The sequence below is a fragment of the Leishmania major genome, chromosome 32 (genome assembly GCF_000002725.2).
Source record: "Leishmania major strain Friedlin complete genome, chromosome 32".
In the NCBI taxonomy this organism is placed as follows: Eukaryota; Euglenozoa; class Kinetoplastea; order Trypanosomatida; family Trypanosomatidae; genus Leishmania; species Leishmania major.
The window spans coordinates 653,265-671,262 of record NC_007273.2 but is presented as its reverse complement, the minus strand read 5'-3'; the positions used below and the strand labels follow the sequence as shown (position 1 = coordinate 671,262).

At 58.1% G+C, this 17,998-nt stretch overlaps 5 protein-coding genes across 5 annotated transcripts; all 5 read left to right on the top strand.

Annotated features, from left to right (window-relative positions):
* Positions 1-508: 508 nt before the first annotated feature.
* Positions 509-2,524, top strand: LMJF_32_1710 (conserved hypothetical protein; the record flags this gene model as incomplete). The annotated part of the gene is made up of 1 exon (XM_001685437.1): positions 509-2,524. One exon carries the CDS (start codon positions 509-511, stop codon positions 2,522-2,524), a length of 2,016 nt encoding a protein of 671 aa, XP_001685489.1.
* Positions 2,525-4,816: 2,292 nt separating this feature from the next.
* LMJF_32_1700 (conserved hypothetical protein) lies at positions 4,817-6,373 on the top strand (the record flags this gene model as incomplete). Its single annotated transcript, XM_001685436.1, has 1 exon — positions 4,817-6,373. The coding sequence occupies one exon, from the start codon at positions 4,817-4,819 to the stop codon at positions 6,371-6,373; it is 1,557 nt and encodes a 518-aa protein (XP_001685488.1).
* Positions 6,374-9,293: 2,920 nt separating this feature from the next.
* On the top strand, positions 9,294-10,985 carry LMJF_32_1690 (putative protein phosphatase 2C; the record flags this gene model as incomplete). The annotated part of the gene is made up of 1 exon (XM_001685435.1): positions 9,294-10,985. One exon carries the CDS (start codon positions 9,294-9,296, stop codon positions 10,983-10,985), a length of 1,692 nt encoding a protein of 563 aa, XP_001685487.1.
* Positions 10,986-14,154: 3,169 nt separating this feature from the next.
* On the top strand, positions 14,155-14,565 carry LMJF_32_1680 (conserved hypothetical protein; the record flags this gene model as incomplete). The annotated part of the gene is made up of 1 exon (XM_001685434.1): positions 14,155-14,565. One exon carries the CDS (start codon positions 14,155-14,157, stop codon positions 14,563-14,565), a length of 411 nt encoding a protein of 136 aa, XP_001685486.1.
* Positions 14,566-16,145: 1,580 nt separating this feature from the next.
* Positions 16,146-17,027, top strand: LMJF_32_1670 (putative NAD+ synthase; the record flags this gene model as incomplete). The annotated part of the gene is made up of 1 exon (XM_001685433.1): positions 16,146-17,027. The coding sequence occupies one exon, from the start codon at positions 16,146-16,148 to the stop codon at positions 17,025-17,027; it is 882 nt and encodes a 293-aa protein (XP_001685485.1).
* Between the last annotated feature and the right edge of the window lie 971 nt (positions 17,028-17,998).

Sequence of the window (17,998 nt, the reverse complement as noted above, 5' to 3'; positions counted from 1 at the left end):
TTCCGTGTGTGCGACGTGGTTGATCGCAGTTTGTTCGGGCAGTGGATGACGCGAGATGCCCATCTGCCGTGCTTGCCTTCCGCTGATGCAGCTTCTGCTGTCGTCTGAACAGCAAAGCAAACCACCGCGGGAGAAGTTTGTGGTGCTGCCGGACTGCCGTAGAAGTGAGCACGCACGGCGGTAAGGAATGTTGCAAGCAAGTGAAAAGACCCACCAAAAATCGCCAGGGCCAACCGACTCACACAACGCAAGCGTTCACTAAGTCTGGTGAGTTTGCGTGAGTGAACTTTACTTCGGCTGACGGACTCTCCTCCCTTTGATCTCTCCTAAAAGGCTCGTCCAGGCCGTCTTCCCACTGTCATCTTGATCCGCTTCTCTTGGTGTTCGCTTCACTGCGGACCACCACACACACACACACACACACACACACACAAACGCAGGCACACACGACACTGCAGTATACGTTTCCACGACACACTCGGCGCCACGGCAGTTTCTGTCTGACCGGATGCGGCGATCCTTGCAGCTGCAGAAGCAGACCCTGCATCCGCCCAGGAACCCGATCACGCTCGCCAGCAACCCGCTCACGAGATGGTCGCGGCGTCTTCCAAAATGGGCTGACCTCGGCGGCGCACTGACGCGCGTCCAAGTGGGTCTGGAAGGATGCCACAGCGCCTTTAACGCTACGAATAGCGTACGCACATGTTTGTACTTTCAAACAGCGTCGCCGCCAACATTTTTGACGGCAGCCTCGTGGAAGGCGATTGAGCATGTGCAGGTGCGAGAGGCCGCCCATAGGGAGTCTTCTGCCCATAAGATGCACGAGGATGTCTTCCCCAACTCAAGAGCCGTCGGTCATGCCGAGATGGAGCCGGGCCCGTCTGGCTGCGGCGGTTCTGGCGTAGCGTGTGGGTCTCCATTCGACGGCATCGCCCTGTTCGGCGAGGAGGACTACTTTTCACCACGCTCTCACCCGCCTTGCGACGACGGCGAAGCCGCGGCTGCAGCGCCTAATGCGTGTCCTCTTGTGGCGCTTGAGAACTTTGCCGATGGTGCACAGAGCATTATGCGCACGCGCCTCCCCACTGCTGCAACTCAGAAGGGCGGATGCATTCGTCTCGTTGTGGGACACGAAAACTGGGGCGTCCGACGGAGCCTCTTGCGTGCCAAGGATGGCACGACGCTGGCGCCTCTCTGCGATCGCACCCGCACTGCTGCACTTGTCGGCATCCCCCGGTCAACGCCGGCGCCTATGGCGGATATGGTGGTCTACGTTCCTCAGTACGGCACCACCAGCTCCCTCAACGTGGCCACATCCTTGGGTATAGCGCTATTCTACTGCTACATGGACGCGGCATGTCCAGAGGCGCGCGAGATCTACCTCGCAGGCTCTTTCTCGTGCCCAGGCGAGGGTGGCTCACCGGATGATGGCGCCTCCTCTCACGACGCGCTCGAGGAGCTGCGGCGCCGTCTGCACGAGTATCAGGCCGTGTTCTCCAAGGCCCTTCCAGCTCCCGCGACCTGCGGGAATGGAAGCGCGTCAACGTCCACGGACGCAACGTCTTCCGGGCCAACGAGATCAGTCGGCGACGCCCATGTGAACACGACCCCTCGCGTGGACCAGCGCCCCCTCCATCCAGCCTTCTACCTGCGCAATTCTGAAGAAATACAGGACCAACTGCGCGCTTACCGGCAAGCCTTGCTGCGGTACAGCGGCAGACCTCAAGCAGTTGACTCTTCTCGACAACCAAACGCAGATGCGAGCGCGTCCTCGCCGTCGCCGGCCTCCTACTTTGGTCTTTCGGTCTTGTATGAGAACGAGTATGACCAGCGCAACTTTGGCGGGCTCATTCGAAGCGCCAACGCCTTCCTTGTCGACTACATCTTCTACGTCGGTCGACGCAAGATCAATGTCGTCGGCGCCGTCGGCTCCTACCACTACACCCCACCGGTGCACCTCGGTGCTCTACCCGATTCACCATCAATTGCGTCAACGAGCGATGCAATGTCGGACAGCGCCTCACGTGACTGGGCGACGGAGATGCGCGCCAGGGTAAAGGAGGCATACGGACTCAATGCACCCCGAAACTGGTGGCTGCTCGATTGCGGACACGACTTCCTGTATGAAGCGACCTTTGATGGACAGGGGGAGTTTCAGGGCTGTGAGGTGGACGCGGCTGCATCGTCGCCTGCGTCTTTGCAGGCGTTTCGACGTTTGAAGGCTAACGGGCAGGCCCGCTCCCTCTGCGATAGCGAGTCGAGCCTGCGAGAGGCGAGTGATGGCGGTTTGGTACTACTCGTTCCCCAGGAAGGCAGACTGCCGCATCCGGGGTTGATGGGGCTGTGCACGGGCGTCCTCACGGTTCTTCCGGAAGGAGCTCACTTCTGCGAGCACAGAGGAGATGCCGGCGATGGCCGTATTCGTGGCGGAAACGGCCACCGTGGTCTACCGTCGCAGGTGGCAAGCGGCGTGGCGCTGCAGCGACTGTCCGCTGTGATGCATCCGCGCTTAGCCGCTCTCTGAGCGAAGAGCAGAGAAGGGGAGGTGTTGTACGGTGCAGTGTCGCATGTCCTTCACTGCTTCCTTAATGCGCACATGTATATGTGTTTGCCTCACAGATTGTTCTAATCCACACGTCTCGAAAACCGAAATGAGCGTCCCCGTGGAAAGGGACTGTGGGGCTATCCCGCTCATCTTCTCGTGGAACTGAGGCATGGCTCTGCTTCCTACCCGGTGCACGTCCACGGAGTGATGCACGCTTATAACGCCACTGATGACCAAACGGACACCGTGACCCGTGAGCCCCGCCCCCTTCCCCTGTCCACTGCGCGTCTACGCACAGGATTGCAGCCGTGAGCACGTTGACCTGGTGTCTTTCAACAACATCTACTCTTTCGCATTGTGCAATCAAGCACGCACACAAGGGGCCTTTCGAGCGCGACAACTATCGTCGTCGTTACTGCTGTCACCTTCTTCTCGACATTGCATGCGATAGCAACGCCCTCCCACCTACCGAATCGCCCTCACTCTCGCTCTCTCTCGCTTCCTTTCTCACTTGCTGTGGCCTCGTCACTACCGTCAATGCGCAACTGGTAGAGGAGCTGAGGGACATAAAACAAGACGGCAGACTCTAAGCCGGATTGAGTTTTAACATCCATTTTCTCGTGTGTTCTGAGCATCTACCAGGTTGCACACACACACACACACATACAACACCAACGACGGGGCTTTAGTGATTCGCTGTTCTCCTCCTTCCAGCTCCTATCCGCCTAACCACGGGGTGATACAGGCGCGTAGAAGCTTTGTCCTCTGTGACGCCTCTTCCTGCTCTCTCCCTCTCTATCGCCACATCATTCATCAGCGACACAAGCACTCTTCACGTATCCCGCCAGGAGAGGGGGCGCGTGGCTGCATTGCCGACTCGAAACCTTCTTTGTGCATCTGTTTCTTGTGACTGATACTGTCCGGCTTGTGTTCTCACCCAACGCGGATATTGTTTTACAACGCCGCAAGAGTCGGAGATCGGACCGTTTAGAGGCTAGCTGCTCCTCTGCTTGGGCGCCTCCCCCGAGAACAGTGCACGGGGCAACGGGCGACTGGGTGGCAAGGGGAGCGGCGGGCTCGAGGGTCATTCATAGAGTTCGGGGGCGAAATCATAGAGCTGTGCGGATCTTCGATCGACCATAACTTGTGAGAGTGGACACCATAGATCAAAGGGAGAGCGTACCGCTCTCTCTCTCTCTCTCTCTTTCCCATCGCTATAGATACTGCGACGTTGCTGTTTTTCGCGCGTCCTCTGTGTCTGCGTGTCGCGAGTGCGGCCATTCTCCTCACCCTATTTCCTCAGGCAATACAATGCAGTCGTTATCCAAGTACAAGGAGACGATCGTCTTCGTCTCCTGCGCTGCATTACTCCTCGGAACGGTGTTGGTGCTTCAGAAGGCAACCACACCCTCACGTCATCGGCGCCGCGCCGCCTCGTCGGCGTCGCGCGTAGGCACCGTGACCCGCTCAGCAAGCCACGGCGCGGCTGGCGCTCGCAGCCGCAGCTCGAGCCGGCCTCGCGTGGCACACTTGAGCCACGCGCACAGCAGTGCTGCGCCCACGACGGCCACAGCCATCGATCGCACCCACGGTGGGAAGAGCCGTGAGGTGTCGCAAGCACACTCGCATCGACACCACGCTCACCCTCGAAACGGTGGCGTGGGGGTGGAGGCTGCCACATCTCGTATCGAGAGCTCGGACGTGACCCCAGCACCGAAGCTAACGGTAGAGGCAGTTGCTCGACACAAAACGGCACTGGGCACGGCCAGCGCGCTGCAGGACCCAGGGCACAACGACCTCGCTGGCATCCACGCTCCCCGCCGCGGCGTCTCAAGCTCTGGGTACCGTGTGAACGGTGGCAGTGGGAGCGGGGAGGATGGCGCGTACTACCGAAGCGCCTCGAATGCGGCCACTGTGGGGAGCCAAGCTCCGTCGCCGTCGCCGGCGACGGCGGTAGGCACGGAGAAGGTACCCCCTGGGGCAGCGAAGGCGGTTGAGGCGATGACGCCTTGGCTCGCGTCACCAGGGGTCGGGGAGTCTCCGCGTGTATGCTTTGAGGGTACCGACCGGAGCCGCAAGGAGGAGGTAGACCGTAACACCTCACTGCAGCCAGCCACAGGCACCGCGACACCTGTGAGCGTTGCAGCTGTAGCAGCTGCACCGGGGCCAACAAAGGCGCAGCCGAACTCGCCCGGCGTCCGCGCTTCCACGACTCAGACGAGCCCGCGGTGGTTTTGCGAAGACCGCGGCACGCAGACGGAGACGAGCGCAATGCAAGACGCTATGAAGGCAGCGGCAAGCGCGACGCCAGATCGGTGGCTGGCGGCGGCCATGATGAGTCCTATCATGCCCACCGGCGAGAACGTGAGCGACACCATGCCGATCCATTCTGCCGACTTGGGGTGGACGCCGTTGATCGACAGCGCGGCATCAACCGGAGGGGCAGTGCACGCAGAGAAGCGCGCGTGCGAACACACCCAGCCCCCTGTGGGGGACAAGGCAGAGTCGGTTGTCATCCCGCGGTACTTCCTGCAGCAGCTGGAGCGGCAGCTGCGACTCCTCGTGGACGACGTGGCACAGGAGGAGTGGAATGAGCGAGCATGGATGTGCCTGTACACGTACCTCTCCGAGTTGCCTTTGAGTGTACGTGCATCTCTGACGTCGCGTGACCGCTGCGGCGCTGCCATTGTCGTGCAGCTGGTGAATGGGATGAGGGCGAGCGCTCTCACCGAAGGCAACCTTGTGGAGGAGGCGGTGGCGATGGCGAGCAAGGCGGCAGAGCAGGATCCCGTCCCCAGTCTTCCTCAGGAAGTGCTGCATCTTCTTCAGCATAGCACGGCGATCGACCCTGAGTTCCACTTTGAGTGGAGGGGTTCCACTGTGGCGTACGTCGAGGGGCCATTAGGGTCCGCCGCCGGAAAAGCTCGCAGGTCAGCGGTGGCCAGCAACGGAGAGGTGGGCGATTTTGCGCACGTGCTGCCGCCCTCCTCGTCGCTTTCCTCGACATCACTTGCTCTCACAGACGATGAGGAGGAGAGGTCGTTGATAGACGAGGAGGAGGCGGTGTGCACCTCCCGCCTTTTGTCCTTCATTGTGGCACACATCAAAAAATACAGCGACCGTCGCCTGCGCGGTGTGGCTACACAATTTCCAGAACCGGGTACGGGGGAACTGCGGACACCGCCCGGCGCCACGGAAGTCGCCCAGGCAGGAGTGTATGCGCTTTCGACACCGCCGACGAATAGGCGGAGCGACGCGTCTGCGTCGCTGCAGCAGCAGTTCCGTGACCAGCAGGATCAGCTCACGTCGCTCCTCGCGTCCTTTGTGCGGCTGCGTCACACGCCGCTCTTTCAGGCACTGCGCCACACCTCGGAGCACGCTCTGTTTGCGTGCGACTTCATCGAGCTAGCGTCCGCAGCGGAGCGCCTGCTGGAGCGTGCGCCCCCGGCTTCCGCCGCCACACGGCTGCTGGAGATTTCAATGACACAGAAGCGCGTGATAACTGAGGCGACGGATGCCCGCGACACGAGTGTCGGCACGAACACATCTGTAGGGTCGGGATCGAGCCCCACGACTGGCCCCAGTGTCCGCCACAGCGTCAGAGTACGCACGCCGATGAAGCCGAGCATCCGGCATCCAATCCAGCGCATCCTGTCGAACTTGCCGTCACCGAGCGGATTATCATCGGGGCGTGGCACACAAATGCCCGACATGTATAAGCAGCTTTACTCTCCGCCGGTGCACGTTGACGAGGAGGAGCGTGGACGGGCTGTGAGCGCTGCTACTTTGCGGGATGGTCGACTTGCCGCGGAGACGTGGGCTGCCTGACAAACCTACCGGAAAGAGAGGGTGGCCGAGACGGCATAGATAATGTTTTCGTGTTCTCCGAACCGCCGGCGCGTGTCTTCTATATTTGCGTCTCCACTATCATGTACCCGATGGAGTCTTCTGTGCGCGTTTGAGCACTTCTGGCTTAGGCTGCTGAGCTTCATAGAAGAAATCCTGACAGAGAGCCGTGCGCTCCCCAGCGTAGCGGCTTCTTCTTTTCTCACACGGCAAAGGTGGCTTCAAGCACAGCCAAGGGTGGGTGGGTGGGGTGATGGAGTTGCTGCAGGCCCTCTCGCATACGGCGGTGCGGTCTTCTCGCGGGTGTACCCCCCCCCTTCCCCCACAAACACCCGTTATATGTTGAAGGGAAGTGGGCGTCAGCTTTGGGACACACGATGACGTCGCTCTATTTGAGCACTGCGCACACTCCGGCTTCTTGCGTAACGCCTCCCCGTCTCGGCAACTTTTCGCCTGTTTTGGATGGTGCGGATCGTCCTCTTTAGCGCTGACTTCGATCTCTTTCGCTTGTGCGTGTGTACTGTTCTGTCACCGTTACTGTTTAAAGGCACCGCCTCACCTCCGCCCCCTCCTCTGCCCAAATTTGCGTATGGCCTCGAAGGGAGGAGCAGGAGGAGGAGGAGGGTGGGCATCGTGGCCATTGCATCAGTCGAGGTGGTTGCATGCAAGTCCTTTGCTTGTTTGAATTCCGTGTGTGTGTGTGTGTGTGTGTGATCGCGTCAGCGTGCTCGATGCAGATGTGCTCGACGGCGGGCGACAAGAGGGCAGATAGAAAAGAAAATGAAGAAACTGCCACGCTTGGGGGCGGTTTATCCTTCATGAGAGCTGACGTGTGAACCGGTAACCCCGTGTGTCGACGCCGCCTTCACATGACGTCAAGTGTTCATTGGTAAAGACACATGGATGCATCCCTGCATCGCTGACACGGCACTGTGTCGTCTCCCTGTCGACCTCGACGTCTTTGCCAGCTGCAATGAATGGCACTTGCAAACGCCAGTGCACCCGTCCACTTGTCCCTTCGCTATGCTTCCTCATCACCCCCTCCCCTTTGGCGTTTCTCTCCTGTGTGTGTGTGTGCATATTTCCTGTGTGCATGACTCCCGATTCCTACGCCTTCCTCCTCACACTTCTCCCATCCGCACGCCGGATTCCTCTACCCGCTGACCTCTCTTCTTCTGCTCCCTTCCCCACGTGCATGGCGGCACCTAAGTCCTGTATGGGTGTGCGCTGCTGCTCTCGCCGCCGCTGCTTCGTCCCATTGTTGGTTGGTTGGTTCGCGTGTGCTCTGTGGGGCCCTTCCACCACCATCTCCCGTCTTGTTCACTGGTGGCAACGCGCGTATACATGCGTTTATTTTGTTCTCGCGTCTTCTGTCCACCCCAATTTCGCGTGTGCGGTATCGGTGCAACAACAATTCATTCTACATTGTGCGCTGCGTGCGTATCTTGGCGTTTCTGTCGCTTCTTCGGCGGGAGGGGGAGAGAGAACAACCAGGTATTGCTGTATATAGTGCCTTTGCTGCTCGGACGTGTTGCCGCGGACGTCGTGGCGCCGTTCAGAAAGAGAGCCGCTTAGTCAGAAGTGAACAGAGCAAAAAAAAAAGCGAGGAGGGCTAGCGATCGGATGAGGCACACGCGGCTTCCTGTAGACACACACAGCACAGCACAAGCCAACGACGAGACCGTTCTCGCTCCCTTTGTGCTCCTCACCTGCAAAGACGCCTTGAGTTTACCGATACTTTCCTTTTCCCTTCCATCGTCTAGACTGCCAGAGTACCGTGCGCCGCGTTGCTTCGTCAGTCCGTTGCTGTGCTCCCACGTTTCCACAGGGCGGCATCTCCATCGGCGTGGGCGTCTCTCGTGCACACCTGTCGATCACCGTAAGCTCGACTGTCCTTGCCGCCCCGCCCTTCCCGCCTTCCTTGCTTCATCCTACCGCTCTCTGGTGCGGGCCCCGTACAAGGGAAAGCGAAAAAAAAAAGGGGGGGGGCTGCTGCGTTGTTTTTCCCCTGCTTTTACAGCACAGAGCGCGAATAGAAGACACCGCGCCACCATCGCGGACGCACAAGGGCGCAAGAACGCCAAAGGGGTAACGAGGGTGACACGCGAACCCTCGCGATTCCAGTGCGCTATTTTTCGGGGTTTCCTCCCTTTTTTGTTTATGTTTGTTTGTTTTTTGTGCACGCGGACATTAGCCAACTCTCCCGTCGTCTCTCTCCTGTGCGATCCGTGTCTGGATGCACACGTCTTGGGAGTATAAACATAAAGCGTGTGTTTCTCTGTCAACTGCTGGATCTCGCCCCTCTGCACTGTGGGCGCTCTTCCTTCCCGCCCCCTCCTCCTTCTCTTACTCCTTTTTTTTTGTTGTTGTGAACAGTTTCCTTGTACGCGCTCGACTGTGTATCTGTACGCGGCAGAAGCAAAACATACCGCCGTTTTCTGTGGGTGTGTGCGTCTGAGTGTAAGAGGGCCCGCTGTGTTGGAGCCAGGAAAGGCGATAGTTGCCAGAGGTATCCCGGATCGATTCTCTGCGTTTTCATCATTCGAGTCCTTGCTTCTCTGCTGCTGAACGGGCCCTCTGTCTGCACCTCGCCCACTCCCTCAAGTGATTTGCCCCTTTCTGCGAACCGCAGCAGAAAGAGACAACAGCTGGTGCGTTGCTTTAACTTCACCCAATCTCCCTCGCGTGCCTCTTCGAGGCAAACCGTGTTATACACCCACGCCTCGTGGGATCGCCTTGGAGAAAAGAGCCTCGCCAGCTGCGAGGTCCGTTGAAAAGCCGGCTGTTGACGTTCCCTTCTTTTCCTCTTGTTTTTTTTTTGCTTTCGGCGCTCTCTCTCCCCCACCCCCTCTCTCCGCACGCGCCAGGTGTGAATTGGTGTCTGTTTGGCTGGTGTTTCGTGATGATTCCACTGAAGCGTGCTCCGCCGCGACGACCTCCCGCGAAACATCCGATGTTCTCCGCAAAGCAGATGCAGTACTTGAGTCCGCAGCAGGTGGAGATGACGCGTATGCTGCAGCAGCAGGCGCGTGATCGGCGCACCTACATTGTCCGCTCCATCTTGCTCTTCATTACCCTCACCGCAATCACGGGCTACGGCTACTATTCATATGGCATTATTGTGGGCCTCACCGTTCTTATCGGCGGATGGTTAATGGGATGGCTGGAGCTGCTGCAGATTGTGCTCGCGTGGGTGATCCGAAACGCTGGGCAGCCCAACTTCGATGAACTGCTGCGCCGCGCTGACATTATGAGCGAGCCGATGAAGGAAAAGGAGAGCGTCAGCGGGGAGAACGAGTTCCTGGAGTACGGCTCAAGTAGCATGCAAGGATGGCGTCGCTCCATGGAGGACGCGCACACGTTGCTGCTCCTCGAGAAGGGTGGGTTCTTCGGTGTTTACGATGGCCACAGCGGGGCCGCGACGGCCAAGTACTGCGGCGAGTACATGTTTCAGTTTGTCCATCAGACAAAGGCGTTCATGAAAGGCGAAATCTCGAAGGCCCTCTATGACGGCTTTATTGCGATTGACAAGTATCTGCACTCTCTCCCTAGTTTTGAGCGTGGCGGGTGTGCAGCTGTCGTGCTCTACTTAGACGGCGATGACGTGTACTGCGCGAACGCCGGCGATAGCCGCTGTGTCATGTGCCGCAACGGCAGCGTCGATGCGCTCAGCACGGATCACAAGCCTTTTCTGCCATCCGAGCAGATGCGCATCGAGCGCGCCGGCTGCTACGTGCTGAACCGCCGTGTGAACGGTATGCTGGCTCTGAGTCGCGCCATCGGCGACTTTATGTTCAAAAACAACACGCAGGTGTCGTGGGAGATGCAGGCGGTGACGAGTGCGCCGGAGGTGCGGGTCACGAAGCTGAATCGCGACAAGGACGAGTTCGCTGTCTTGGCGTGCGACGGCATCTGGGATATCATGTCGAGCAAGCAGGTCGTGGACTTTGTGCGGCCGCGCATCCAGGAGCGTGTGCCACTTGGGAAGATCTGTGAGGAGCTGATGGATGCCTGTCTCTCCCCGCAGCCGTTCCGGCTCGGCTGCGACAACATGTCTGTTGTCATCGTGAAGTTCAAGCGCGGTCCTCAAGGCGGTGCTCAAACAGCTCAGGCAACCACCACCGGCTCGCCACATATGGTGTCGCCCCGTCTGCCAGCCGCATCCGCAACTGTGGCGGACGACGACGGCACCGTCTCCAGCATGGATGATAATCGCTCGCAGGCCGCCGTGTTGGAGGTGTCCAACGGCGTACCCTTGACGCCTGGCACTGCAGGGAAGGCAAGCACTGCAGCGGCTGACAAAACAGCAGCATCGGACCATAGAAAAGAGGGAGTCGGCTATGTGGAGCCGAAAAAGTCGCCTCTGGTATCGCCACAGGTCTCCTCTGCGAAGATGACCTCAGCACCATCCAGATCTGCGTTGACGAAACCCTTGCGTAGCTCCAGCAGTCATCAATCTGCCGAGGACGCACGTAGCAGCCGCGACTGTGAGGACACGCCGAATGGGTCTTCTGCGGCGATGAGCTTCCACCCCAAGGTGCTGTCTCCCACCAGGTCCACGCCCGGTTTCAGCGTGAGGGGCAAGGGTGTTTAGGCGAAGCGTCGCTGCGAACCTGATACTCAGTGCGATCGCGTACAGACTTCGTAGGGCTACATGTATGTCTCGCAGCCTACGCCAGCGGTGTGCGATTATCTGAGATAATGATCGTGTTATGGAGGGGGCCTTGCAGGTGAGAAGACGGGAGCCTTCGGCCTGCGCGGCTGCGTATGTGTTTCTGTGTTGATAGAGCCGTGCGGGTGTTGTGGCTTGGTTTCGTGCGCTGGCGCCCGTTGTCGCTGGAGGGCATAGGAAAGGATGAGTCAGCTTGTAGATTCATGTGTGTGCATCTGTCCCTTTCCTGTATCGTGGGTTTTGCTTTATGTCCGCTGCCGAGCGATGTCCGATTCGCTTTCTGTTTTGGTTTCTTCGGTATTCATCTACGTGTCTTTCTCTGCTTGCCCATATCGCTTTCGTGCGATGTGAAGCACCCGACCCAACCGACCCCCTCCCTCCCTCTCCCACTTCCTCCTTTTCCATCATCTCCCTCTTTCGCACTCTCCTCTCTTCGTCTTTTTATGCTGCATCGCAACCGAAGGGCATTGCTCGCTTAGTCGGTGACCTCTCCAGTACGCGGAAGGCGCGTGCCAGATTTTCCGTGTGGGGCGGGTGTGCGTCGCAGTGACGCTCTGTACTTTCGAGTGCATTCCAGCGCACACTGGCACAAACGCAATTAGGCGACGTCGGTGCCCTCTGGCGTCGCGGCTCTCCGGCAGGAATGAGAAAAAAGAAGCATAAGACATTACAGGGTTAGCGACTGCGAGGTGTTCGAGGCACTCCGCAGATGTGGATCGCCGTCCCCTTCCGCAGCTGTGCAGCAGGGAAAAATGCGGCAAGTCACAGCTGAGACTTTAACGAGAATTTATTCTGTGTGTGTGTGCGCGCGGTTTCCACACGTCTTCTTCATATTTTCGGCGGCTGTTTGAGAGCGACTCATACAGAGTGGCCGTTTCACTTCTAGCAGACGCAGACGCGCACGCACGTACGACTACCTCCACCTCCTCGCCTCTTCTCGCGGCCTCCACGTGACATATCTTGCCTCTGCCCGTTTTAGGTGACGCAGACAGGTATGCCACGAGCCCTTGTTGCTAACGTCCTCTAGCACCTTTTTGTTTCACTCTCCTGCTCGCTCGACATTGAGAATTCCGCTGCGTCTTTTTCGTTCTTTATCCTGCGTGTGTCTGTACTTGAACTGTAGTGCTCTGGCTGCGTCTCTTCTCTCTTGTGTTTTCGGCGGTGTTTTCGACCCCTTGATGAACACCGATAACAGGCGTGGGGGAGGGGGGCTACTGCAGTGCTCCGTACGTCACGGTCCAGCACACTCGCTCTGTGTATGGAGAAGCCGGGCAGCCACTTCCCACTCCCCCCCCTCTCGCTGCTGATGCCGGCGGTCCTGTCTTGTATGGCGGTGCAAACTTTCGCACCATCCATGTGATGGACGATGTGCCCGCGTGACTCGAGCGTAACCCCTCCCCTCTCCCCAGCCCTCACGGCCCTCGGACTGTGTACAGGTCTGGGGAGAGCCTGAGCTACACCACGAGGGGAGTGCACCAAGGGTGGCCACGGGCACACGAGGGAGCGGCGGTGAGGCGACCTGCGAGGAGCAGGGTGTAGGTGGGTAGTGTTCGAGGCAAGGGGCCCTACTCGTGTGAGTGAGTCGGCGCATTGCTGTAACGCGTGACTATAGCGCTTCTTCGCACCACGCGGATCAAGCCCGTGAAAGTCCTGGGCTGGAGGAAGATCTGGCTCATGCATGGTGGCAGAGAGTCGTCACGCGGCAGGAAAAAAACCTAAATTTGTTCGAAGGTTTGTTCGGTAGCGGTCAGTCGTCGGCTTCTTCCCGAGTTTTTGTCCTCTGCCTTTCTCTTTTGGTCCGCTTGTTCACCGTTGGGTCTTTTGGCCATAGCATTCTGTTCTCTCTGCGCCTGTGTTGTGAGCGCATGCCTGGCTGTGTCCCGGTTAGGTGATGTCGTCGTCTTGTGTTTGTCCCGGTCTGGTGCGTGTGGCTTCTACCAGCTCTTGTAACCGTAAAGAAGGGAGGCCTCGACACGTGACGTTTGTGTGCGTCCTTTTTTAGTATTCGGGGTTCTGGGAGGGGGCTTGCTATCTGTCTGTCTGTACCCATCTTTCTCCCTGTGCGGTGGTGGTGGTGGTGGTGTTGGTAGAGAGACGGAGGAGGGGAACGGGGAGGGTGCTGTATCCTTGTGTATTCTCCTCTCGTTGTCTGCGTATGTGAGTGTGTGTGTCTCTCTCTGTCGTGTGCTTGAGTTTATGCTTCTTTCTCCGTTGTTTTGCTTCCCCCTGCGTTGTTCATTCCACAACCACATGATGGCAACGAGAAGCACACACACACACACACACAGACACCTCTCTCTCTCTCTATATATATATATATATATGCATATGCATCTGTATGTATATTGTTTGCACAAATAAACAAAGAAGACAGAAGCGTGATGTGCTTGCTCATATCGGCGGCAGGAAGGCGAGAAAAAGAGCGACAGACAGGGAACCGGCAGGAAAGCAGGGGCGGTCTCTTCGGGTTCGGCAACACACAAGTACAAAACAACAGAAAAAAAAACAAAGGAGGGGGGGGGGTAGAGGGGGAGAGAGAAACCTTTTGTGAGAGCGTGTTTGTGTGTGTGCGTGTGTGTGGAGGGGGACGACGGCGCAATCTCATGGAGCTGCACAGGCAACGTGGTGTCGTGTGCCATTCACTGAGCTTCTCACCCGGCATTTCCCTCAAGGCAGAGACACACACGCACACACTGGTGCTGTCCGGTGGCAGTCGCGCATGGGAACTGCGCCTTCACCGTTTCCCTTCGCGAGGCTCCGCACCTGGCCCCACGGCCACGGACTTCAACGTCCGCTTCCATGTAATTTCCCGCGACGCCTTCCTTGTGCCTGTTCACTACTCCCCTTCTGCTCTTTTCTTTTTACGGCGCATCTGTCATGCGGGATTCGCACACCCATCACCCGCCCTCTCTTTCAATCGACCCGCGCGTCTCCGATGCGACCAACTCAGCTCAACCTTGAAGCATACCCCTGCAGCGTTGCCTCGCGACTCTACCGACACTCCGTAAGTTTTTATCCGCGCGGTCTCCGTCTGCTTCTCGCTTCTGCTCTTCATCTTTGCCGTGTGTCCCCTTTCCCCACTGCGCGTGTTATGGAGGCTCCAACCGACAACGACTCGATGCAGGCGGGGCCCGTGGTCGTTGGCCATGCGGATGGCGTGCTCACAATGCCGTCGGAGGACTTCGCCAGCCTGCACTTACAGCCCATTCAAGACGACACGTGGATTCGCAACGCGGAGATTGTGCACATGGAGAACTTTGTGGAGACCGAGGATGGGAAGCGCATTAAGCGAGAGATTCTGAAGGAGTACGTGGAGGAGAAGGAGCGCCAGGGCACCTTCCACCCCGATCCCATTCTGGAGGGTATGATATACCAGGAAAAATTCATGGAAGCATACCGCACGAATGGCCGCAGTGTGGACGCCGACAAGGCACACTCCTACCGCCTCAAGCTGTTGGAGACGCACCGCCGCGCCCGCGCCATCGAGAACGCTGATACGTAAGGAACAGAAAAGAAGGACGCTGGGAATCGCAGCACGGATTCGGCCAGTACGGTGTTTATCCTGTGGTGATGATGGCTTCCCATGTCCCCTTATTTTCGGGGCGCTCGCGCCGGAGTGGATGAACATGTGTCCGTGCAGCACTGACTGAGCGAGCGCCTCGCCACTGTTCTCTCTCGTTGCGTCGTGCCAGCTGTGGATCAGCCCCCCGATATGTTTTCATAGTTGCCTTCACTCGTAAAACAACGGAAACGAAAAAAAGAAAACAAAAGGTCCGATCGCGCCCCTCCCCTCCCCTCCTCCAGGTCTTCCGCGTGGGCAATTTTTGTTGTTGTTTTTTTCGGTTTCTTTGTCTTGTGTTGTGATGCGTATGTGTTGTAGCACTAGTGGCGTCTGCACGCGTGAAAGAGATGATGTACGGCACACACAGCACAGGAGTAAACGCAGACAAGGACATGGCAAGCAGACGTCACACCACCATCCCTTTCAAGGAGCTGAGCACTCTCTGCGTTGGTTTTGTGTGCGCTCCCTTCGGCCCCCCACCCACTGGCTATTTCTCCTCTTTTACCTGTGTCTTTCCAAGCCTTGTACATTCTGAGTATCTTTATGGTTCACTTTTCTTTTGTGGTTTGTTGAGGTCTTCGTTGATACATCTTCTCCTCTCCTTCCTTTTTTTTACATATTTTGCGATCGCTGCAAGGCATGTGCGTGTGTGCGAGTGTTCGCCCTGTACTCCCCCTCCTTATTTTCTTTTTCCTGATGTAGTGATCTTCTCGTTAAGCGCAACACGCACGTGGAACATCGTAAGCGAGAAATGGTGTGCGTGTGTGGTCTTATAGGCAACGTTCCCTGCAGCGCATGCGGGGTGAAATACATGCCGATACACCCTTACGTGGAACATGCTTTGTGCAAGCAACAGCAAGGAGGAAAAGGGCAAAGCAGAAAAAGTGGTAGCGTAGTTTTCACATTGTGTAACGCGGCCCGTCACCTTGCTGAGCAGGATGACACGCGAGATGTGCCTGTGTTTGCTCGCCTATTCCCTCCTTTCGAGACGCGGCATATTGTGCGGGTAAGGCTGACAAGGGGCTACCGCGCTGGAGAAGGGGCTGCAGAGGCTTCCGTTTTCGTACCGCCCGGTGAATTAGACGTGCGCTACTTCCGGAGAGCCACGGTCTCCTTGCTGACGTGCTGCTTACCGCTCGTTGAATGCGCAGCCTACTTGCAGCGTCGTCGGCGCTAGACGAACAGACTCCTCTCCCTTCTGCTCTTCTCACCTCGTATTTTGTACATCGTCTCTCCACATTCGCGCTCTCCCGCGGTGCTTGGGGTCACTGTCTCCTCCAGCACCTCCCGCTGGCGCCGGGTTCGTGAGAGGACCATCCACCGAACAACCACAGAGCTTGTTTGCTGCACACACTGCACGCGAGCAGAGCGACGTTAGCAGCTCTCACCACCACCATCATCGTAGACGTAGCCGCTCTCGATTTCTTGCTTTCGTTCCACGGGGACCTCCGGCTCTCCTGCCTTCACGACGCTACATCAGTATCGCATTCCTCTCCGTAGACGCCTCGACAAGAACGACAATGCCGGTGGCGCCGCTTCATCCAGAGCTCCAGCGTGTGCTCAAAGAGAACCGCAGGACCCGCGCTTTCGACCCGGCTGCGTGGATTGAGATGAAGTGCGCGAAGCTGAACGACTACATGCAGCGGTGCGGTCTGAAGGCTTGCGTGACGAGTGTCTCGGGCGGCATCGACTCGGCCGTCGTGCTCGCCATGTGTGCGCACGCAATGCGGGCGCACAACAGCCCCATTCAGAAAAACGTGGGACTGTGCCAGCCCATCCACAGTAGTGACTGGGCACTGAGAAGGGGAAAGGAGAATATCGCCGCCTGCGGCGCGACGGAGGTCGTTGTTGACCAAACCGCCCTCCACACCGAACTCGCCACGCTTGTAGAGAGGGCTGCCGGCATCGAGGGCGGCGCCTTTGCGCGTGGGCAGCTGCGCAGCTACATGCGCACCCCACCAGGCTTTTACGTGGCGCAGCTGCTCACCCAAGAAGGTACACCGGCGGTTGTCATGGGCACCGGCAACAAGGACGAAGACTTTTACCTGGGCTACTTCTGCAAGGCTGGCGACGGTGTCGTAGATGTGCAGATCATCTCCGACCTACACAAGAGCGAGGTGCTCCTCGTTGCTGAGGTCCTTGGGGTACCGGAGAACACGCGCCATGCTGCCCCGTCGGCCGACCTCTGGGAGGGCCAGACTGATGAGGATGAGCTGGGCTTCCCGTACGACTTTGTAGAGCTTTTCACGGAGTGGTACTTGAAGCAGCGCGAGACGACCAAGATCAAGTTTCTGAATAGCCTATGTGATGAGGCCCGAAACCAGTTTGAGCGGTACGTCGCCGCCTGCGAGCTTGTGCACCGACGCAACGCGCACAAGCTGCAGGGTCAAGTGAACCTCTAAAGAAAGCTCGTGTGGCCGTGTTGCTACTGGCCTCGTGTCGGATCGACGAAGCGGCATGTGCTGATGTGCTGGGCACTCTGTCGAGGTCAAAATTTTGTTTTGCGGCACCTCAAATCACCATCTGTATCGCGCGCCCCCTACCCCCCTCCCCGCTCGTGTCTGCTGCTCCGCCGTCATTTTCTCGGCGAGCGTTTCTGCTCCACGTGTGAGCATGGGTACGCTGTGGTGATCCTGAGCATTGTATCCGGGAGGACGCTATCCGCTCATCGCTGGGTCTCTCGGCTTCGCCCTGCCCCCTTTGCGCCTCGGCCTCTGACCACCACAATGACTACGTCGACGATGTTGTTTGCTCGCTCTTTCCTGTGTGTTGTTGGTGGTGAGTCCGGCTATCGTTTGCTGCACGCGAGTCTCCCTTTCATCGAGACCACAAAGGCCCGAGCAGGCCAATCTGAACCCAAGAGTCGAGTGCATCATAGTTGCTCTGACGGCGCCGCGGATGGACGAGATCAAGTAGGTGGCTGACCCGCCTCAACGTTCGCTTCCGATCGCTGTAGACTCCGGCCCCGCGAGTGTGCCCTGTTTTCCTTGGTTCTTTTTTCAGGATCTGCGTCGCCGTGAGCTACTCAGCGACACCTCTTTGAATCTCTCTCTCCCTCTCTCTCGGTTTTACGCATCTGGTCGTGCTCGCATCGATTCGCTCTACCCTGCCTCACAAACGGAGCCGACGTGCAGCGAGGGTGCTACTGGGGGCAGCCGTGTACGTCCGCATCGACGCAAGACGCGAACTGCGCTGGCGAACACTTTGTGTGCAGAGGAAGTCAAGCTCCTCAGCTGCCAAGAGCGTCTGGGCGTGGATAAACTGCACATGAAGCACAAGCACACACACACACACACACACACACACACACACACACACACACACGGTCAAACCATTCTTCGATTCTTGCTTTGAATCGCGGCTGCATAGATGG